Source organism: Danio aesculapii, chromosome 22 (genome assembly GCF_903798145.1).
Source record: "Danio aesculapii chromosome 22, fDanAes4.1, whole genome shotgun sequence".
Classification (NCBI taxonomy): domain Eukaryota; kingdom Metazoa; phylum Chordata; class Actinopteri; order Cypriniformes; family Danionidae; genus Danio; species Danio aesculapii.
In genome coordinates, this window is record NC_079456.1 from 31849180 (window position 1) to 31873783 (window position 24604).

Sequence of the window (24604 nt, forward strand, 5' to 3'; positions counted from 1 at the left end):
AAAGAAAGAAAGAAGAAAAAGAAGAAGGAAAGAAAGAAAGAAGGTTAGAAAGAGAAAGAAAGAAAGAAAAAAGAAAGAAAAGAAAGAAAGAAAGAAAGAAAGAAAGAAAGAAAGAAAGAAAGAAAGAAAGAAAGAAAGAAAGAAAGAAAGAAAGAAAGACAAATTTCGGAAGGAAAACAAATTTAAAAAGGATAAGGGGTGGAAGGAAAAATGAAAGGAAAATAATGGGAGGAAATTAATGAGAAACATTTCTTATGATGAAAATAGGGAATATGAAAAAACAGAAAGGAAATAAATGCATTTCCACTGCAGATCTTGATGGTCAATTCCGATTTTTTTTGATGACCTGCTTGCATCATCTTTTAAAAGTGACTCATATCCACAATGACCAGGAAAATAAGAGCGGGCGCTGACTGACAGCTGATAATTAAAGAGTGCTCTTTTCTTTATTCCTGTATGTAATCTGTTTGCAGCTTTTGACAAGCTGTTTTATCATAGTTTATGACAATGGTTCTCATTTGGCCGTCTTCTTTTGATATATAGGCTGTTTTAAACCTTTAGGCATCTTAATGTCATGTCCATGGGGTGATTTATGCACGTGATGTATGCACTAGTTTTATATTAGTCTATATTGGTTACGTGGCGGACATTGCACTCTCTTGCTCTCGTTAACATGCTTAAATATCGGTGCTATATGACAATATAAAAGCTATTTAAGTCCTCGTGTATAATATTTAAGGTTTAGGACTCTGCTGAAGTCTGTTTTGAAATTAAAGCACCAGACTTGACGTCATTCGCTATGGTTTTGATGCGCGACTCGCATCTACCTGCTTACACTGCAGACACAAGGGCACAGATCAAATTCATATCGGATAAATTTCCGCATACGATCAAGGCCTGAATCTGATTTGAGTAAATCGGAATCCATGTGATTTGTTCCTGCTTACACATATATGAGCCATATCCGATCTGTGCTACATGTGAGAAAAAAAATTGGAATTGAGTCACTTGAACAGTGCAGTGTAAATGCAGCCGAAAAGAAGGTAGAAGAGTGTCAGAAGTGACAGTAGAGGTCATGACTCATGAGCAAAGAAAGACATGAGAAAAGTTTAATAGAGTACGAAGAAGTGAAAGAGACAGAAGGAGGAGAAGATCATGATCAACAATACAGTAAGCCTGAAAGCAGTTCTATGAATGAGGGTGAATCAGTCCCTCAAAACTGACCTGTGATAGTTTATATCTGCCATCTCACACCACGCTCGGGCCCGGTCCACTGCACAACCATCTGAGTCTGTACACTGACGTCACAAACAAAAACAAACCATCATCGTAAACAACACCAAAAAAAGTGGCAATACTTTAGCGCCTATTTTAAGTGTAGAGTCTTATGAGGCTTGTATTTGTACACTTACACAATCCACAAGCATCTTGCCCAGTTCTTTGACTCCAACAAAGGTCTTGGCTAGCTCTATTGGATTGGAAGGCCTAAAAACGTCCACAGAGTTCACCGCCACCTGAGGAGGTTTACCGGTGCCCAGTGACACCACCACACCTAACCTGGTTACGTCTACATCACGACCCTGATGAAGCCAGAAAAGGAAGGAGGCCTTTAAATGCAATACATTTACAACATTTTAGGAATGTCAAGTGAATGTCAGTAAGGGCTGAGACAAATTTTTAATCTTTTTTTTTGTTGTGTATTGAATCTAAGACAATGTGATGTTTGAGTCCATGACAAATTTCCTGAAAAAGAACAATAATGAATAACTCAACCCAACTCAACTCAAACCAGAAAAATAGTCTACTCAAAAGACCGCAGTGTTACATCAGAAAGGAAAACACTTTTTGAAAAAAGTGTAATCTACTAGTCACCTACAGTAGGATTAAACTGTTGAGTTTTACCATTTTTGAATCTCATTCGGTCTCTCAGTCTGGCAGAAGCGTTATTAGCTTAACTTAGCAATAAATCGGATTAGACCATTTTTTAAAATCATTTTCCTATTTAAAGCTTGAATTTTCTGTAGTTACATAATGTATTCTGGCGTAATAATCAAGAGACTTTGCTGCCGTACCATGGCTGCTGTAGACGCCGTTACCTAGGCTAAGTTCACACTGCGAGGCTTACTGCTCAAATCAGAGTTTTTTTTTTTCATCAGATCTGATTTTTTTGCATAGCTGTTCACATTACAGTTTAAATGTGGCTGATATCAGGGCAACGCAGTGGCGCAGTAGGTAGTGCTGTTGCCTCACAGCAAGAAGGTTGCTGGTTCGAGCCTCGGCTAGGTCAGTTGGCGTTTCTGTGTGGAGTTTGCATGTTCTCCCTGCGTTTATGTGGGTTTCCCCCCACATTCCAAAGACATGCGGTACAGGTGAATTGGGTAGGCTAAATTGTCCATAGTGTATGCATGTGTGCGAATGAGTGTGTATGGGTTTTCCAGTGATGGGTTGTGGCTGGAAGGGCATCCGCTGTGTAAAACATATGCTGGATAAGTTGGCGGTTCATTCCGCTGTGGTGACCCCAGGTTAATAAAGGGACTAAGCCTAAAAGAAAATGAATGAATGAATGAATGTGGCCGATATCAGATTTCCAGTGTGAACAGGTCATAGTCCTAAACTGACCTGCACTGTTTGTGCAAAAGTACAGCTACACACAAGTGTAAAATGTCTGATTATACACACTAAGTGTATACTGCATTATATGAATAAAGCACATCAACAGATTGTGTTTAATATGATTATTATTGCCAGTTTAAAGACAGTAATGGTGTAGCTTTAAACAGTTATATTGCTAGTATGCTTACTGATGTGTATTTTTCAGTGTCTGAAACCTAAAATAAGTGTTTTGCATTAAAATCACTGATAATATGTCATATGACAAGCGTGGTGCGCATCTCTCGGACCATTACTGAACTCATTAAGGGATAAATGAGCAGCCGTAGTGGACCCAAGTGTTGCTGTGAAGGCCTGGTTCATCAGTCCTCATAATGATATTGTTTCCAGAGTCTGATAAATCACGATTAATTAATTTAAATTCGTCATAATCAACATAGGCAATATCCAGTCAAATACAAATCAAATTGAAATTGAAACTTTAACTGTTAACTTTAATTTTTGTTAATGTATTATTATTTACATTACATGTAAGCAATGTTTTATTCGGTTTACATACGTAATTTTATTATGGTGGTATAAATGTTTATTAAATCTAACTGAACGGTGTATTTTTGGTTAAAGGTTAATTAGTAGTTAATGAGCGGCAGTTCAAAATAAACAAAATTAATAACCTATTTGCCCTGAGTGCCATTTCACTACTGATCAGCCGCCTGTTTGTAATAAGAGCCAGAATGATGCATGTTGATCATATTGATATTTAAAATAATAATAATATTAAAAAAAGTAAAAAAATTTAAATCACATGAATTCCAGCATAACTGTTCACACTGTGGTCGCATAACATCAGATCTGGATCAGATTTAATACGACAATAGAAAGAGGCACAAATCAGAATTGAAAAGATCAGATTTGCACATTTGCTTGCAGTGTGAACGTAGCCCTAATTACCTAGCTGTGGTCTATTTTCAGGTGCTGCAATACATCATTGTGCCTGATGCAGCCATGGAACAGCAGCAAAGTTCCTTGATCATTACACAAGAATGCGAGTATAGTTCCTAGCCATATTAGGGCTAGAAACTTTTCATTTTTCATTGGCCTTAATACACAAAGTAACTACAGAAGAGTCACGCTTTAAATGGGAAAGTCATCAAAACTATTTTTTCGAATTTTGTCAGCGCATATTTTAATATTGACAGGAACACATGAAGGCCCAATCCCAATTCTATTTTTGTACCCCTACCCCCTTACACCCCGAGGGTTAAGGGGAAGGGCTTCAAAATGTACCCCTAAAAAAATGGGACAGCACTACAGCACCTGCCCACATCATTGGGGCTTGCTTCATATGAGATTGATGATCGCGACTGCTGTAGTTATTCCATTTTTTGTTTTTTATCTTCAGAAAATCACTGAGGGCATATATTATGTTATTATAATGATATAATTTGCCAATAAGATCGTAACTATATTGCACATTTACACAGTGGCCTTATTCATCTATGTAAACACACAAAAAAAACAACATTAACATTATAGCAGACACTGTAAAATGCTCATTCTCAGCCACTAAACTTTTCTGACAGGGTATTCGAGCATCATCAATTGACAGAATGTTGTGGGGCTGCTGTACAGGAGTTATTATTAGAGATTGTAAATCGCGAAATTTTGTGGTTTTTATTTTTGTGGGTTTTTTAAAAGCATGATGGTAAAACACTGACGTGGTTAAGAACATATTAAAACATATGTTTGTTTGTTGTAAAAACTCGTAACAATGACAAAAAAACTACTAATTTGTGGATCTCCTTACTTCCAGGTGCAGCTGTGGATGGTGTATTCTGGGCAATTTTCTTACCCCTTGGTTTCGAGTGTGGTCCTGAAAAATCTTAGTTTGAAGGGGTGTATACCCCTTGCCCTTAGCCTTCAAGCTAAAGAGAACTGGGACACCACTAGCTCTTCACGGGCACGCACAAAACGAGGGGTAGGGGGAAGGGCTAGGGGGTAGAATTGGGATTGGGCCCAAATGTGGTCAAATCTGCTGCTGTATTGTGAATTTTTGCAGAAAAAATCCAGACATTTCATTTGATCTGTGTTTTGCAGTTTAACGCAAGGACTAAAAATTCCCTTTGCACCATCTGTTTGGGTTCAAGTTGGTTGTGTAAATTCACTAGTGCCTCTTTTCCACTGAGCAGTATAGACAGTTTAGTACAGTACAATTCAGTATGGGTCACCCTGGAAAGGCTTGAGTTTCCACTGCCAACATTACCATCATCTTATAGGCATTGAGGCGACCTTGGAATTTGAGGGACCTAGGAATAAATCCTCCATTGGGTTTCAACTTCATATTTCATGAAGAGACATTATTTATATTGTATTAAGCCATACAAATCATGATACCCCATTTTACCTTTAATAAATATTTAAAGCTAAAAGGAAGATTTGGGGTCCATTAAATCAAAATTTTGCAAGTTTGTTTAGAGAAAAATGACATTTTGGGGTCTGCAAATGCATAATTTTAAAAAACAAGTTTTCAAAGTAGAATTTTTTTGCAAAGTGTAGATTTACGTCACTACACTACCTGCCAAAAGTCTTGTCTCCCATTTAAGTTTTAGGAACAACATATAATAACTTGACTTCTAGTTGATCATTTGGTATCAGAAGTGGCTTATATATAAGCCAAAGGCCTAAAGATTACGCTTATTTTACCAAAATAAAATATGATCATGCCTTGATTTTTAATTATTTAATTAGGACAGTAATGTCTGACTTTGCTTAGACAAAAGTCTTATCACCTAACAGAAATAATGTACAGTATAGAATATAAAGTACGGTGCAGTGGAAAAGAATTTATATTGTTTATGACTCTGATGAGCTTGGAGGACTGCATCCATACATCTCTGCAATGACTCAAATAATGTCCTTGCAGGACTCCCAGGACAGTTTATCAAGATCATTTGGGTTTATCTTCAATGCCTCCTCCATCTTACCCCAGACATGCTCAATAATGTTCATATATGGTGACTGGGCTGGCCAATCTGGGAGCACCTTGACCTTTTTTGCTTTCAGGAACTTTAATGTGGAGGCTTAAGTATGAGAAGGAGCGCTATCCTGCTGAAGAATTTGTCCTCTCCTGTTGTATGTAATGTAATGAGCTGCACAAATGTTTTTTGATACCTCAGGCTGTTGATGTTGCCATCCACTCTGCAGATCTCTAGCATACCTCCATACTGAATGTAACCCCAAAACATGTGGTTTCCTTCACCAAACTTGACTGATTTCTGTGTGAATCTTGGGTCCATGTGGGTTCCAATAGGTCTTCTGCAGTATTTGTGATGATTGGGATGCAGTTAACAGATGACAAAATTGACTTTCTGCCACTTTTCCAAATGATCAACTAGAAGTCAAGTAATTATTTGTTGCTCTTACAACTGGGACTGGACATGACTAATCGTCACTTCCCTACAGAAACTGTTTACTATAAAGGTGACACTGGCCTGGCATTAGTAACACAATGTTTTTGGCAGTTTTTCGTGGATATGTGTAAACATGAAATATTTTGACAACATTTTCATATAGGAGTAAAACATTTTTTTAAAATGCTAGATATAAAACTTTGACTACATTGTTGTCATAAAAATGTAGCCTTGAACAGGTAATTCTTGTGACAGAACTGGTGTATCAGACCTGTGCCTTCAGGGCTTTGTTGTACTGGTGTATTTCTGTCATGGCATCTAGCGTTGGATTATTGGCCAGCAGCCCTCCGTCCAGAAAACGGCCCATTGGTCGAAAATATGTGGGAGCAGCTCCACTGGAGCGGGCAGCACGCCAAACTAATTGCTCTGAAAGAAAACACAATGCGAATGAGCAGGAGCGCAATATAGACCCGAGAGGGCAAAAGATGATTAGCCTCCAGCAAACTAAACGACCCATTAGATCCAACATGAGGTATGATTGCTCAATGTGAACACCAGAAATCTTGCATACTGTGACCTTTTCATTCCACACACACACACACACACACATTTTCTCTTTCACACACACCTTCATCAGTCACCTTCCTACGCTTTCTGGGAGGTCGAGTATATCCTACTAGCAAAAGATCTTCATCCTCCCACCCTGCAACAGTGACAATGAAGCTTCACGCAGCATTTGATGAGAACTGAGAAACCAGGAGCGTATCAAAACGCTCATAAAAAGCACGGGAGGAAGAACACGAGTGTGTTTTTCAGTGCCACAAAGATAATTTCCATAGCTTCATTCCAAGAATCAAAAGAGATTTACCCTGTGGCACAGTAAGAGGCTGAAATGTGGCTGTAGATGTGTATGGAGGGTCTCTCTGAAGGGCTGGCGGGTCGTAATTGCGAAACAGATGCAGTTCTCCAGGGTGTCTGTCTGCAAGAACGCTAGTCACCATTACTCTAAGAAAAACAGATAAGGGATGAGTTAAAAACAAGCCTCTTTCTAAAGAATATGTGTGGTGATTGACTCTGCAAAACTCACTGCTACATCTTATGGAGTTCAGATGTGTAATTAGGGAATTTATGTGCTGTTCAGAGTTGTCACTAAGGCATTTCTTATGTGTTCTGAATGCTTGATTAAGCTCTATAATTTGTTTATGCTAGGCAGGTATATGGGGGTTCACAGTACTGGATGACTGCAACAGTAGAGTATTGCCAGGGTGTACTGAGCCATCGATAGGGCATAGCTTGTAAATATTATTTTATTAAAGTTAGCTGAAAGGTTTTAGGTGGTTTTTAGGACATTGCTGGGAAGATGCTGGGAAAATCTACTGTAGGTCTTTGCTAAGGTCTTCTTATAGCTGCTAAATACTGGCAAACTTTGCATTTAGGAGGCATGTTTAAAGAAAATTTAACACTAAACTTGGCTTGCAAGACAGTTGTTTGTGTGTTAAGAGATGTTAACTGGACATTTCTTGAAATTTATTTGGAGGTACAGAAGGGCATTGGCTGGGTGTACCGGGTCTTTGTTAGGAGACCCAGTCTTAGTTAGGAGACCTACTAAGGCATTGCTAATGTGTTCTAAATGGTTGATTAAGCTCTATAATTTGTTTATGCTTGACTGATATATAGGGGTTCACAGTAAGTTCTGGATGACTGCAACAGTAGAGTATTGCTAGGGTGTACTTGGCCATTGATAGGGCATAGCTTGTAAATATTATTTTATTAAAGTTAGCTGATAGGTTTTAGGTGGTTTTTAGGACATTGCTGGGAAGATTGCTAGCATAATCTACTGTAGGTCTTTGCTAGGGTCTTTTATGGCTGCTAAATACTGGCAGACTTTGCATTTAGGAGGCATGTTTAAAGAAAATAAAATCACTAAACTTGGCTTGCTAGACAGTTGCCTGGGTGTTTTGTTAGTTGGACATTTATTAGGAATTTATTTGGAGGTACATAAGGGCACTGACTTCGCGTACTGGGTTTTCGTTAGGAGACCCACTAAGGCATTGCTTATGTGTTTTGAATGGTCGATTAAGCTCTATAATTGGTTTATACTAGGCAGGTATATGGTGGTAAACAGTAAGTTCTGAATGCCTGCAACAGTAGAGCATTGCCAGGGTGTACGGAGCCATTGATAGGGAATATATTGTAAATATTATTTTATTAAGGTTAGCTGATTTCAGGTGTTTTTTAGATCATTGCTGGGAAGCTTGCTAGCATCATCTACTGTAGGTCTTTGCTAGGGTCTTCTTATGACTGCTGAATACTGGCAGACTTTGCATTTAGGAGGCATGTTTGAAGAAAATAAATCAATAAACTTGGCTTGCTAGACAGTTGCCTGGGTGTTTTGTTTATTGGATATTTATTGGGAATTTATTTGGAGGTACAGAGCATTAACTGGGTGTACTCTGTCTTTGTTGGGAAATGGTATTTTATTCTTAGGTCTACACTGGGCAACTCTGGCCCACGAGATTTATTGTCCTGCAGAGTTTAGCTAAAACACTGATAATTTTAGCGTAGCCTAAAGAAAACTCTGCCACAAACAGTTCACCAATTAGCTTGTTCAGGGGTATTTGTTCGGGGATGAGGCTAAAAATAGTGTCTTTCAACAGGCCAAAGTTGGCCAGCCTTATGGTCTAATGTTCTGTGTCTTTGTAATGGCTGAAAAGTCCACACATGGTTCTTCGGTACTGCTAGGCAATTGTTGGGCAGTTTGGTGGCATTAAAGTTCTTTAACATTTTTAATGAATTGTAATGAGTGTTTGCAACAGTAGGGCATTGCCGGATTGTGCATGGTCTTTGTTAGGAAATGATCTGAGATCAGTGGCTACTGATTAGCTTATTCAGGGGTATTTCTTTATGGTTAAGTCTAAACTCTTGTGGATTTCAACAAGCCATTGTTGCCAAGTCTTATGATCTGATGTTCTGTGTCTTTGTTAGGGCTGATTGGTCCACAAATGTTTTTTAGGCACTGCTAGTCAATTGTTGGGCTGTTATTAGAGTACTTGGACATTCATATTTTGAGGTCGCAACAGTAGTACATTGCTAGGATGTACTAGCCCACTGCTAAAGTACACCTGTAGGTTGGAAAATCATGCAAAGTTGGCTGCTAGTTTTTTAAGTGATTGTTGTAACATTAGTATGGGACTGGTAGAACTTTGCTAGTGTCAGCTTGTTGTTGCTAAACATAGACAACCTTTGCATAGAGTCATGTTTCACAAAAATAAATACTTTGGCTGCTATACAGTTGCTTGAGTCATTGCTAAGACATTGCAAATGAGTTCCGGGTGGTTGACGGCATTACAAGGGAGTATTTGTTAGTTGCAAGGTAGATATTCAGTCATTACTTGGGTGTTATGGTGTTGTTTTGATGTGTTACAATCTCAAACTTTAAGCTTAAATACCTTGGATGTGTGACATCGGTCATCTTGGTATTTTCTCCAAACTCATTCTTCAGAAATTCCTCCAAAGGTCCAGACTCATATGGTCGAGAACCCTTAAACACCTGTTCCTTCATCCTGAAGTACAGACAGCGCAGATACTCCATTGATTTTCCTGTTGAAGTGTACAGCAGAAGAGATCATTCTAACGCTTATCTACACATACAGTTACCAAGAATGTATTTCGGAATTATTAAATGGATGGTCCTGGATGCTGATTGATCAATGTCATTTTTATAGAAAAACTAAAAACATATATACAAATCCAATACCATGTACAATAGCAAGGGCAAGTATGCCACCAGTACTGGTTCCAGACAACCAGTCAAAGAGTTCCCTGATAGGACGTCCTGCCTCTTTCTCCAGAGCTATCAACAACTGGATGAGAACCAGGCCCTTTATTCCTCCGCCATCAAGACACAACAGTCTGTCCATTCTTAAGAAAAGGAAAAGGAAGTGAGCGATTAATTCTGCATAAGCTTATTTTGAAAGGGCACTTCAAGTAACATACTTGCTTCCTGTTTTGAGCCCGTCAGCCTCTACGAATCCACGACTCATGGCCGTTACAGCTACTGCCACTTGCATGATGTCATCGAACCCTATGGACCAATTATGGGCAGGATGTAAGCAGCATGCAGTGAACCAAATTATAGACAGGTCGATTCTATTATAGATAAGCAATACATAAATGCAGGGGTTACTTAATATGCCAGTGTGTCAGTCACATTGGAAAGGACAAGATACTTCAGTAAACACATGCAAGTGATGATTCGACAACAAGCATAATGCTTTGTAAGAGCTTTCAGCTGTGAAACACTATTCTCTATTGTCTCGAGTGTGTCGTGTCATCGCGGCACTTATGTTGGTGTAATTATAGTAGGCTGGAGAGTAGTTACATAATGAGTTCTAGCCAAATGTTGACCTTTCCAAGATGGTGGCTGTTGCTGACAAATCCCATTAGCCCAGAGGTGTCCAATCCTAGTCCTGCAGGACCAATGTCCTGAAGAGTTTAAGCTTCTACCAGCTCCAACATACTTTTCAATTCAATTCAATTCATGTTTATTTATATAATGCTTTTACAATGTTGATTGTGTCAAAGCAGCGTCACATAGTTCTAGTCAAGTCCAGATTTCAGAGTTGAAGTTCAGTTTAGTTCAGTGTGGTTTCAATTTCACTGCTGAAAGTTCAAACACTGTAGAGCAAATCCATCAGTGCGCAGCTCCACAAGTCCCGATCTGAGCAAGCCAGTGGCAATGAAAAATAACTTCACCAATTGATGAAGTGAAGGAAAAAAACCTAGAGAGAAACCAGGCTCTGTTGGGCACAACCATTATCCTACTTGGCAAAACTTCCTGTGTAGAGCTGCAGTCGGAGGCTGGGGAAGCTGGACGTTCATCGTGGAGAACTGCAGGTGTGAGTAGGTCACAGGCGGGTGGTCAGGCTGGCCCAGGACTAGCCAGGAGGTTTATAACAAGAAAACCATGATTTATTGGTGTTTAATTGGGGTTGGAGCTGAATGATTCAGGACGCTGGCCCTTCAATGTGAAGATTGGGCAACCCTGGTCAACTGGGGCATCTAGGCATTCAAATGTAGTCTATAGAAATGCAGCCATCTTTGCATACAATAGTCATGTTTAGAAACACAGCCAGGAAAGTCTAAAATATTTAAAGATGATAATGAATGGAACCAATTTGCCACTGAATCAAAATAGTGGTGGTCTTTAAAGGCATATTTCACCCCAAAATAAAAATATACCCCTATTTACTCTGCCTCACATGGTTCCTGACCTTTATTGGTTTCTTTCTTTTGTTGTACACAATAAGAATTATGAAGAAAGCTGAAAATCTATAATCATTCCTATGGAAGACAATAGCTATGTTTCCATCCAAAAATCCGAATTAACTTTATGCACAAAACTGGATTATCGCATAAAAGACGTGCGAATAAAGCAGCGTTTCCATCCAACAAGTCAAAGCGAACAAAATCATCACTTCCTGATTCTCTCGTGCCAAATATCAACAGTAAAAACGGAGTTTGCTGTGGTATGAGAAGCTGTGTGAATCTTTTCTTAATTTAATAAATGACTTGTGCCTCAGAAGACAATCCTTACACACAGTGAACTCGCAGTGGCGTGAGCCGTGGAGCACAGACGTTGTTAATTCTGGAGGTCATTAATAATATAATAACACGAATACTGAAATGGTTAAGATGTTTTAGAATGACCAAAACAATATCAGATGTTTTATAATGTGCTCAGCCTGCTGGTTTGTCCATTCACACACATTTATTATCACATGATCTCTTATAACAAAATAACATGACCTTTTTTTAACGCATCTTTTCTCATCGAATAAAAATGTATCCTACTCACTTATGCGCATATGTTTTTTATGCACATTTTCAAAATGCATCTTGGCATTTTTTATGCGCATATCCAAAATGCGCATAAAAATAGGTGGATGAAAACGTAGCTAATGGTTATACGTTTCCAACATGTGTCACAATATCTTGTTCAACAGAAGAAACTCGAAGGTTTAAAACAAGTAAAGGGCTGAGTAAACGATGACAGAATTTTTATTTTTAGGTGAACAATACCTATGGAATAATTTTTATATATTAATTGCTTTTTAATTAACATGTAGTGAATCCTAAAAGAACTGAACATTGCCAGACGTTCCAGGTTGTCCATGAAAGCCTGTAGGCTGATTTTTTGAGTGTGTGTGAAAATACTACATAAAATAAGTAATAGCCCATTCAAGAAACAGTGTAAATGATTATTGTTTGACACACATATGTTTCTTAAAATTTCAATCTCAGCACTTCATTTTTTAGATCACCGATTCATTCACATAAGATGATGTTCATGTAGTGAATATTTAATATACAGAGGAATACATAAAACAACCCCAGAATGCAATTAAATAAATCATTACAAAATAAATGTTATTTATATTTACTTATAAAATTGTTCATTAATAATTACTTTACTGAACATTTGTTTTGTCATGCTTATTAGTGGATCACACTCTTGAATCGTTCATTAAAATAAACAATTAATTGAAAAAAAAAGAGCCTAAATATTCTAACCAAGGAATAGGTTATTATAAAAAAGTTACAGATTCAATATCAGTTATCAAAAGCTGTAAATTGATTATTTTCTATATTCTGTTTGCAGTGATTTGCAAGATGTTGGATGTGATGTCACTTCCTACTAGTACCGGGTTGGACCCACTTTTGCTTTCAGAACTGCCTTAATCCATCGTGACAGATTCAACAAGGTACTGATAATATTCCTCAGAGATTTTGGTCCATATTGACATGATAGCATCACATAATTGCTGCAGATTTGTTAGCTGCACATCCATGATGCGAATCTCCCGTTTCACCACATCCCAAAGGTGCTCTATTGGATTGAGCTCTGGTGACTGTGGAGGCCATTTGAGTACAGTGAACTCATTGTCATGTTCAAGAAACCAGTCTGAGATGATTCTTGCTTTATGACGTGGCGCGTTATCCTGATGGAAGTAGCCATCAGAAGATGGGTACACTGTGGTCATAAAGGGATAGACATGGTTAGCAACAATACTCAGGTAGGATGTGGCGTTGACATGATGCTCAATTGGTACTAATGGGCCAAGAAAATATCCCCCACACCATTACATCACCACAACCACCACCAAACTGAACTGTTGATACAAGGTAGGATGGATCCATGCTCTCAAGGTGTTGATGCCAAATTCTGACCCTACCATCCAAATGTTGCAGCAGTCATTGACACTCATCAGACCAGGCAACGCTTTTCTAATCTTCTATTGTCTGATTTTGGTGAGCCTGTGTGGATTGTAGCCTCAGTTTCCTGTTCTTAGCTGACAAGAGTGGCTCCCGGTGTAGTCATCTGCTGCTGTAGCTCATCTGCCTCAAGGTTCAACGTGTTGCGCATTTACAGATGCTCTTCTGCATAACTCCAGACCATGTCTACATGCCTAAATGCATTGAGTTGCTGTCATGCGATTGGCTGATTAGAAATTTGCGTTAACGAGCAGTTGGACAGGTGAACCTAATAAAGTGGCCGATGAGTGTATGTGTGTGTATGGTGTATAATTATTGTTTAATGTATAAATACACACATGCATGTATATATTTGAGAAAAGGTTTATTCATTTTTCCATATAAAATGTAGTTATAGGAGTTATATGAGTTATGAGTTATATATAAATATATAAAATTAAATATCTTAAGTTTTTTGTGTCTAGTTGTGTTATGTATGCGTGTATTACATTAACATAATAAATATATACATTGTAGATGCATATCATATATAACACACTTTTATTTTGAATACGAATAATCACGATTATTCTTTGTCCAGCACTAGTAAAAAAAAACAGAAAAAAACTGTTCACTGATAATTTTTTAAGAAATATCTATTTGTATTAAATCTATATTCACTAAATTGAATCATGAATCAAATCGAGAGCTTGTGAATCAGAATTAAATAACATAGTGACATTTGTATCATCACCCAGCCCTAGTTAGCAGCCATCCAAAATTTAGCTAGTCACACTTGTTTCACTGAAAAAAATAAACATTTTAAATAATGTAAAATATAAACAAGTTGAAAAAAAGGAATGAAGCACTGAAAGATGTCATCAGGAAATATGCATTTGTTTGTGGGTGGAGCTTTACCTATGCCAGGGGGTGGAGCTTTTCTGAGACTGTGAGTGGGGCTGTTGAGAGATGGAGGATGGCAGCGTTCGGCACCTACACTACACAGCATGTTCAACAGCACCTTACGGTTGGAGCCTTCGGTCGGAGCGGAGGATTAAATGCATGCCACGCCATGCACACGCAAGACAAAGAAGGAAAAGGTGAGTATGTGCTGACTAAATGCATGAATGAGAAAACAAAACAGCATGAGTAGAACATGACATTTCATTCTTATGGTTAAATGCACAAAATGCAGGCATTAAATAGTTTACAGTGATAATCTTTTTGTCAGCCAATGAAAACATCAGGACTTGTCGGACAGCTTCAGCTGGTTTTTTAGAGAAAACAGCCACTCCTTATGGTTAAGATGAACAGTTTAAGTTGTCAATTAAAAACAAAAACCAAAAATTTTTAAATAAAAAAATTATCGATTAGGGCTGTACAATACTGGGAAAATATATACGATGTTACTATTGAGTGTCGCAATAATAATATTTTTTTACAATATAATTAACTATAAAAATACATTTTTTTAATCAGAACATTTATGTAAGGATCATACAAAAATAAACAGATAATAGATTTTTTTCTGAGCAAATTAAATCTAATAAAAACAAAACATTACGAATAGCTGAAAACCTTGATGAAAATTCTGATTTGTATTGGCTGTTGTCATTTTTTATGGAGTCAGATCGGTCTCAAAAATAATACATTTACAAAGTGAAATTCATACTTTATACAAAATCCAATTTGAAAATTCAGAACACGACTCAAAAATACACATATACAAAGCGTAAATTTAAAACACGATTCAAAAGAATGTGCTAAATTTTATTTTCTAAATATATTATTTTTGAGACTGATCTGGCTCCATATTTGTCCCTCTTTTGTCTCAGGATTAATGTTTATTTTCAGCTTTAGGTTCAGCTAACAGTACCTACTGGAGAGGGGGGATGAAGACAGTAAAGGCGCTATAATTTGATTGGTCAGATAAAATTAATGTCTGCGATATGGGCATTGCATATACTACCATCGTGATAATGATAATTTTTCAATATATTGTGCAGCCCTATTTTTGCAAGTTTGAAAAAGTACTTGAAAGAAAAATAAAGTTTCTTTTAGATTAAGAATGTATTAACAATTTCATCATAATCAAGCAATAAATTAAGACATTAAAATATTGTCCGAATTTAGAAAATGCGTTTATGATTTGCCAAAATATTAAACTGTTTACATTTAAGGCACAAAAAATAAAACAAATAATTCGACAAATGAATTTTACACACACCTGCATTGTGAACCGTTTCACATTTCTAGATGTTGCATATTGACACAATGTATTGTTGTTAATGGTTAGATGGAAGCAGGGTTTGAACTAACATACACCAACTTGCCAAATGTGTGTCAGAACTGACTGTGGCGGGTAACGTGTATCAGTTCATAAATAATACATTTGTAAATTTACTATCATTTTACATGTGGTTGCTATAATGACCCTCCAACTCAAGTAAGCCTTTCACATTAGCAAAATAAGGCATAGCGGGTATAATTTCTTTACATATATCACCTGATATTTCATAACATTTCCTGATAATTTAAGATATTTTCAGATTATACGGTTTCTGGTGCCCTGAATGACATGACTTTACAGATAGAATATATGTAGATTTGTTGATTTAAATAAGAAGTTATACAATTATTTCTGTATTCAGCTGCACATTCCTACTTCATTAGATGTAGAAGTTAATGATACACTTATTTCTATTATTTTATTCATTGATTAAGCTAATAATTGGAAATTAACATTTAAGTCAGAGGGGAAACACTTAAAACGTATAAGAGACAACAAAAGTCTAAGAGAATTTTGAATCTGCAAACAAGGTTTGACTTTAAAGGAGCTGAAAATAAATACAGATTCAGATTTCATAACAAACGTTTAAATCTATGATCATCATAGCTTAATTACGATACTTTTTGTACATTTGGCTTTCAGACATACTGAATATCGTTGTCACGATACTGGAATTTCTAACTTCGATACGATACCTTGAAAAACATCAATATTCGATACCATTACCCATACTGAGAGGAAACCACTCTTCATCAGTGCTTCGCTAAATTTATTGGATTAGCACATTTACCAGGCACTACCCAGTAGCAATGCTAGCATATTGGCCTGTTTGCGTCCTTCCTATTTGTTTGTTTGTTCACAAACTGAAAACCTTCTCAACCAAAAGGGAGTATATGCGGTATCAATATTAACAAGATCGCATTCTTCTAAATATTCCAGTATTGATACTTAACGAAATATCGATATTGACAACACTAGTTCTAAATGGCCGATACCTAGGCCCACATAGAATTTTTTGCCCATCATTTAGTCGTTTTATTTACTTGTGTAAATGTGTGTTAATTTATATTTATTCAGTTTTTCCAATTAATTTCAGTAATATTATTGATTAATATGAAAGTGTTCATTTGGTTTATTTACAAAACAGTTTGTACAGTAATATTTTCTGTCCTTTAGTAGTTATATTATATGAGAGACTTGCTTTGTTTACCAAATACGTGGATCTAATTGGACTTACATTGTAAACATTAGATAAAAGTTAAAAGGGTATTATTTTTATTTCATATATTAAGTTTTTAGTTAAGATTCAGATTGCAGATTCTGTCTAGCCCTACTGATACCTTAAAAATTACCAGTCAAATTGACTACCAAGCAGTTAAGTTCAAACCCTGGTTAGATGACATTACTTTGACATGCAAAAACACTGAATGTGGTCATGCAGCACACTTCATACACTGCATCAAGAAACGTGAAAGAGCCTGTTTTGTGTGTCTAATCTCTGTCATATACACCTCTGAGAGCACATTTTTCTCTCACCCTTGCTGGTTCGAGCGGCGATGAGGCCTGGTGTTTCTCCCACATCATTATGAACCTCCACGTCTGCTCCAAACACCATCAGGGCTTTGATCAGGTCCATGTTGTCCAGCTGTGGGGACAAACACGACAAAACGAATACACCTACTCTCTTTTTTATTATTTAAGAAAGATTTAAGAGGTAATTAACGTCAGTTAGAATGTGATCAGAGTTACTACTAGAACTTAAAGCAACATTAAGGGGTGGTCCACTACGATATCATATTTTAAACTTTAGTTCATGTGTAATGTAGATCTGTGAACATAAACAACATCTCTGAATGTACAGTAATATGCTCAAAGTTTAATGCAAAGGGAGACATTGGCTTTTACAGAGTTAGCTTAGCAAAGCCAACAGCGAACGAAATTTGGGGATTACAAAAAAATACATCCAGGTTAGTGAGATCTAGAGGTGCTAGAGGTGCTTTAATGTTGTAGCAGAGAAAGCTAAAATGCTGTGCAAATGCTGCTATTTCCACAGAGCTCATTCTGTTTCTGTATTTGTGCTTCTAAAAGACACAAAACAAAGACAGAAGTGCTTATAATTTAAATTTAATTATGTTCCAGAGAATTATAAAAAAGATATAACTAGCATTTGACAAAGGAGAACTTCCAGAATCTGTTAGTTCAGTGCTGGATTTGGCTAAAACCTCCCCAAAGGAGGAGCAGCTCCAACCATAATAAAAAAAGCTGTGGATTGTGAGCCACAACCTGCAAGTATTTTTTTTGTTAAAATTGATCTATGACATGCATAGTGTTTAACGTTCACGGTATGTTGTAGCAAGGACGTAAACAAAGATGTAAACAACGGGAAATGATGTTTGGCACCGTTAACAATTTAGCTACAAATTTATATTTATCAGTCAAATCGTTGTAAACACCTACAATCTTATAACTTAAAACAAACAAATAAAACACCAAGCCAAGCACAAAAGCAGTATAGGTAAAATGACATTTGACTAAAAAATGTATATATATATTAAAAATTGACATTGGCAAATTGGTGCTAAATAAGGAAAAGACAAGATAAATTAGTAAAAATAAAGCTTCAAATAAAACAAAAACTACAAATGAGAAACTATACAATTAAAAAAAAGTTTTAAAAACATACAGAAATTATCACCAAAATATAAATAACTTTTTTCTAAATGTTTAAAACTTTTTGTTCAACAAAACTATAAAATATAAATTATATTTTAAAAATTCCACTAAAAATAAGTCGAATTTAAATAAAACTAACTCGAAGTACTGAACTAATTAAGACTAAACTAAAATAAAGCTGAAATGATGTTTAAAAGAGCAAGGAAATTTTCACAGTATGTCTGATAGTATTTTTTCTTCTGGAGAAAGTCTTATTTGTTTTATTTCGGCTAGAATAAAAGCAGTTTTTAATTTTTTCAAAGGTTTTTTTTAGGTCAATATTATTAGCCCCTTTAAGCTATATATTTTTTTCGATAGTCTAAAAAACAAACCATTATTATATAATAACTTGCCTAATTACCCTAACCTGCCTAGTTAACCTAACTAACCTAATTAAGCCTTTAAATGTCACTTTAAGCTGTATAGAAGTGTCTTTAAAAACATTCAGTAAAATATTATTTATTATTATTCGTACTTCAGCTGTATATCTACATGATCTTGACAGTCTTTATGAGCTCCTCCATCATACCTTCATAGCGAGATGCAGTGCAGTGTTTCCATCCTGACCCCTAATATTAGCGTCAGCTCCGTGTGTCAGCAGGGTCATTGCGGCCTCAAAGCGCCCCCTCTTGGTCAGGATGTGCAAAGGACTTTCTCCAGTCTTGCTCAAGTAGTTGACGTTACATCCTCTGTCCAGCAGAAGACGGCTCATCTTAAGAGAGAGAGAGAAAACACAGGACTATATTAAACACACAATTACTTGTGGACAGAAGAAAAATGAAGTTTCTCCTGACCTCTGCAGTTTTGGCCCAGTGAAGAGGTGTCCCACCATAAACCGGATCCTCCGCCAGAAGCTGATTTGGGCTTGAGGATAAAATGGCTTCAGCACAACTAAAAGAGAGAAAAATCAAAAGAATGAGGTTAAAAAATGCAATCTCGATAATTATTTTCCATACTGAACGATAACAATATATATTTCGATAGAAGTTGTTAATGCTTCCAGATTTAAAAGAGTACCCGACATTGACTGAAGCCACAAAAATTAGAAAATAATTAAAATGGCATAATAGCATATTTTTGCCCAATACATTTTCGGTGGCTGACAAATCGGGGTACATCTCCAATAACACACTTTTAGATTCCCATTGTTGCACATTTCTCCTGTGTGATTGGCTCTTAGGTCATTATAGAGTAAAAAAGTCCAGGGGTCCGTTTTTCGTACCTCGCTTAAATGATCTAAGATGATTTGGCAGATCCTGGATCTTTTAATCTTGATAACTGATCTCTGGCTAATTTGGTTCTTCAAACAAGTTTGTGAATCAGATTAAAATCTCTGAATGAATTGATCTAAAATCACTGCGTGTGTTGTGAAGAACAGATCTATCGATCCTCGAAATCATGATCAGCAATGCAACGGTTGGCTGACGGCACAGCAATATAATGACATCATCTGATTAATATTCAATTATCCATGTGAGCAAAATTACATAAAATTCGTAGTAAATGGTTTGTTAAATGTGATAAGCAATAACTTTCAACATTTGTTGTGGGCTGCAGGTTTTACACTCATGTATTTAGCAATTTATTTAGTTTTACAGTTAGAGTAGATTTTCTTTATTATAGTAGTAATAGTAGTATTACAGTAGTCGGTTTCTTAATCGGTGTAAAGAGTAACTGGATGTTTAAATTCATTTTGCATCACAAAAGCATTTAAATATTGTTAAAGGTGTCTACAACTTTTGCGAGGCATCAAATCACAGTTATATTGACTGTCAAAACATGTTAATGACTGCATAAATGTATTATTCAAAAAAAAAAAAAAAAAAAAAAAGTTGCATATTGTGCATGTCTATTATCAGACGTAGCCCTGCACAGTTCAGTTCCAGCCCTGCTTCAACACACTTACCTGTAGGTTTCAAACAAGACTGAAAGACTTAATTAGTTTGATCAGCTGTGTTTAATTAGGGTTGGAACTAAACTGTGCAGGGCTGCGGCCCTCCAGGAATTGAGTTTGACATCCCTGCTTTAGGGTGTCAAGATCAATGATGACAATTATTTTATTTCAAGTCTGTAATACTTATTTGAGTTCATATTTATGTTATTTACTAAAATATATAATTTAAATCATTCATGGAGCTGAATGTAGTAAATAGTCTGTATAAAAAAGGTTGAAAATAAACCTACGCAAACAATCTAGCCTTTATAACCAGATTATTTAACAAAAGATGATTACTGCAGTAAATATGTGTAGTCTTTTAATAAGCATGATATATACAAGATAGAGATGGTATGAAAAGTGAATTATTTGTTTTGAAATTTGTGAACCAGAATGTGTCCAATAATACACCCGAAACACACGTGGTTGTTGTCATGCACTGAACTCGGCCAATCATGTAATATCGGTGTCGCCATCACAGCTCTAGTAGTCGCTCTTCAGATGCTGCACCGGTTGAATCAGTCGTCTGATCTCGGAGCACTGTCGCGGTACTTTAAGGCCACATGTGACAGTCACATGGCGCCGGCGCAGCGTCAATCCAAATAACATTTCCAACCAGCTAGCACCGCTTTAAGACAGATTTCGATCAATCAGCACAGCGCTGCATGAAGTCGAACGCACACACCATCTCTGAATGTAAGATGCTCAAACTTTAATGCAAAAGGAGACATTGGCTTTTACAGAGCTAGCTTAGCAACGCCTACAGCGAACACATTTGGGGTCTACAAAAAAATACATCCGGGTTAATGAGATCACAAACGTTTCAGGTTACACGCATTCACTGCGCACACACCTCGCACAGCAAAGGGGCATGGCCACAGACGCGTTAGTAGAGAAAGAAAAAGGCCGTCCAAACGCTGCTATTCCCATGGATCTTGTTCCGTTTCACTATTCGGCCTTCCAAGGCCTTCACTGTATGTATTAGTTCATGTTTTATTAATGGATAAGTCTGAAGCACACCATAAAATTATCCAGTGCTACAGATAGACACTCAGGTATCGACCCTGAGCTCAAGTATCGGAATTGGTATTGGGAAGATAAAAAGAGCATCCCTAGAGTTTACTACAGAGAGTAAAATATATTAGCATTAGAGTCAGCATCGCAACCCGTAAGCGTCGTAATCCCTGTACAAACTCACACCCTGATCTGATGTTTAGAATCAGCACTTTAAAAAAAAAATGGTATTTTATATTTGGATTTCAATCTGCAAATAAAAAGTAGTGTACCAACGAAATGGTAACGATTCGTATTCCTCACCTCTTCTCACTAAACTTCATGGCGGCGTGGATTGGAAAACCATTGTTTCCCATGATGTCACAGCGGGCTCCGCCTCCCAGCAGACCCTTGACCACCTCCACCCTCCCGAGACGACACGCGATGTGCATTGGTGTTTCACCCGCGGCGTTCAGCTCATTCACTCCCGCGCACAACTGTGCACACAACACCTACAACAAACCGAAAAATACACAATAATAAAAACACAGTTATCCGAGAGCAGCATTCAGAAGTAAGGCTTTACGGAACTGATTATTTTTGTTTTACTGAAAATTGTGTTATACAGCGAGGAAAATAAGTATTGAACATGTCTCCATTTTTCTCAGAAAACATATTTCTAAAGATGGTGTTGAATTTTCCCTGGATGTTGGTAACAACCAAAGGATTTTATGTATGCAAATAAAACAAATCTAATTAGTTATGTGTAATAAAATGAAATGACGCAGTGAAAAAGTATTGAACACATGAAGAAAGGGAGGTGTAGAAAGGCAACGAAAGCCCAGACAGCAGCTGAAATCTCTCAGTAGTTCTTCAGCAACCCTCTGCCCTTCGTCATTGTAAATTATTATTAGCTGCTTCAGTCCAACATCTACATTAGCAGGATGATGAAGATGAAACCAGGATGGACATTTCAGCAAGACAGTGACTACATTTACAGGGACACCAATAATTAGATTTTAATGCGATTAAGACAATACTCCGATTAAGAGTTAGCTATGTAAACAGCGATTTTTGATTAATTTAATCAGATTAAGGTCATAATCGAACTAAAGAGAAATCAAATTAAGACGTGTGGAGTTTGCTGATTTTAGTCACATTATTGAAGTGCATTACATACATGTAAACACCTTAACACTCTTTGCACCTACCGAGTCAGTGCAGACCGCAGACACCTGCATCGTGAAATGCGGAGGGTTTTATTCTTCTTCCATTCAGCGTGCGGTAAGAACTTCCATTAAATAATAACTCTTCCAGCAGTTCATAGTTGGATCCAATATCTCGTTTGGCGTGCAGGAAATGTTCGTGAGTGAAAGTAAAAGTGCCAAACTGCAATTAAAGTCCACGAATTAAAAATGAAACACCCAAAATTACATAAAAAGTCCGGAGGAAATGCAGATAGCGCTGTGACGCGATGACGTTAATCGAATTATGTGCTATAACATGTAAAACAGGATAATGAAAGTAACACTCAAAAAGCAACTCATGTAAACACCTTATTCTTATCATTCTCTTAAAGCAAATAATTTGATTACTGATGTCCATGTAAACGTAGCCAATGATCCAAAACACAGCCAAGGAAACTATCAAATGCTTTCAGAGAAAGAAAATCAAGCTGTGGACTGGCCAATCACCTGACTCCAAACCAATAGAAAATACAAATTAAAGATCAGTTTGATAGACGAGACCCACACAACCATCAAGATTCTTACAAGCTATAAGACTACAGAATATTTATAGTTATTTATTGTGACTATTATTAACAATAAATACGTCTCACGAATAAGAAATGCACTATAATAACACTAATGTACTGTAAAATTAAACTACCAAAAACACATCTAATCTAACATCTAATAGGGCTGCACGATATTATAAAAATCAGACATTGCGATAATTTGTTTTGCTGTGAGATGGTTTTCTGGAAATTGTAACAGTATTCAAGCACAGAAATTGAACAATCAAACATAAAATAACATGGTCATTGTATAAATATATATATTTTTTATATATTTTTATATATATTAAATATCTTTGTCTTTTAATCTTTAAAAAATAAATCTAATCTTTTGATGTGGCTATTGCACATATACACATTGCGATATTGATGCTCATTGTTAAGCCCTACTATCTACATTATAAAATAATACTATAGTAATATAAAAGACATTGCTAACACTAAATAACATGTTGCTGGCAGGTTTCTTATGCTGCGTTCACACCAGACGCGAATGAAACGTTAAGTGCAAGTGATTTACATGTTAAGTCAATGCAAAGACGTGATTAGACATACTGCGGTGCGATTCGCAAGAATGAGGTGCCGTGAATGATGTATATGTTGAGCGTTTTGGGCATTCGTGCAAATTTCTCAAGTTGGAAAATCTGAATTTCAGCAGACATTCGTGCCATGTTAACCAATCAAGAGCTTGCTCTTGTAGGGGCATGATTATGATGTAGTGCCTGTTGTTAGTGTCCTGAGGGGAAATCCTCCTGCTGAGACCAGACATTAGCTCATCAAACTGGGCTCAGCTCAGTCTGAAGCACCACTGAAAGCCTCTATCAAAGTATAGTTTCTGGAAAAGTTTAGGAACTTCCAGAGCTGGGTGCACCTGTGAAAGGATATAGTGGGCTTAGACACGGCGCCGAACAAATCTACGCTATTTTTCAGCCTTCCTTCAGCACATAAACACAGCTAGTCTCTCAATATAATCCATGTTAGCCACTTAGCAATGAAACTAGAGTCACGGGGCAGACAAAAGCCCTGCCCAGGATGCGAATCTGCGTCTATTGTGAAGTGAATTTGATGCGTGAATGAAGCTAGTAAACTTAAAATGTTCACGCGTCTATGTACGTGCAAATAGCACGATTTATTCGTGAGCGCCGCGTCTTGTGTGAACACAGCATAACACTGATAATATAAAACACGACCAAGCATGTTTCTAACATATTTACAACGCTGTTAGCAAGTTTATAACATGCTAAAAATAACAGTAAATGTATTAAAATATGTTGCTAACATGGTTAAGGTTTTATTAGCATGTTAATTCATGACAGCAACATGTAACAAGCTTGATTCTAAGCATTAATCCATGACCAACATGTTGAACATGCTAGCATGTTTCTATTATAGTTAACACATTTGCTAGCATGACATATTGTTAACATGTTTATCAAGTTGCTAGCACAAATTAATGTTTCTAAAAAATGTTTAACATGTTTATCATATTGTTAGCAAGCTTAATTTTTTTTAAACAAATCAGAATGTTGCTAACTTTCAAAGTCACTGTTAACAAGTTTTAGCTGTTGGTGGTGTGCTTTTTGCTTTGATGTGTTTGCTAC

At 36.8% G+C, this 24604-nt stretch overlaps 1 protein-coding gene across 2 annotated transcripts in view; it reads right to left on the reverse strand.

Moving 5' to 3' along the window:
• Positions 1-24604, reverse strand: part of pla2g6 (phospholipase A2, group VI (cytosolic, calcium-independent)) — a 34341-nt gene that overhangs the window by 2458 nt on the left and 7279 nt on the right. The window contains exons 5-16 of one of the 2 annotated variants that reach the window (XM_056447815.1): positions 21530-21717; positions 19071-19167; positions 18806-18988; positions 17101-17209; positions 14193-14309; positions 10017-10104; positions 9778-9941; positions 9470-9620; positions 6889-7025; positions 6292-6446; positions 1413-1580; positions 1225-1298 (exon numbers count right to left, since the gene is read on the reverse strand). In XM_056447815.1, coding sequence (XP_056303790.1) covers positions 1225-1298; positions 1413-1580; positions 6292-6446; positions 6889-7025; positions 9470-9620; positions 9778-9941; positions 10017-10104; positions 14193-14309; positions 17101-17209; positions 18806-18988; positions 19071-19167; positions 21530-21717 — 1631 coding nt within the window. The remainder of the gene's footprint in view (positions 1-1224; positions 1299-1412; positions 1581-6291; positions 6447-6888; positions 7026-9469; positions 9621-9777; positions 9942-10016; positions 10105-14192; positions 14310-17100; positions 17210-18805; positions 18989-19070; positions 19168-21529; positions 21718-24604) is intronic. The other variant, XM_056447816.1, reaches the window with a different exon arrangement.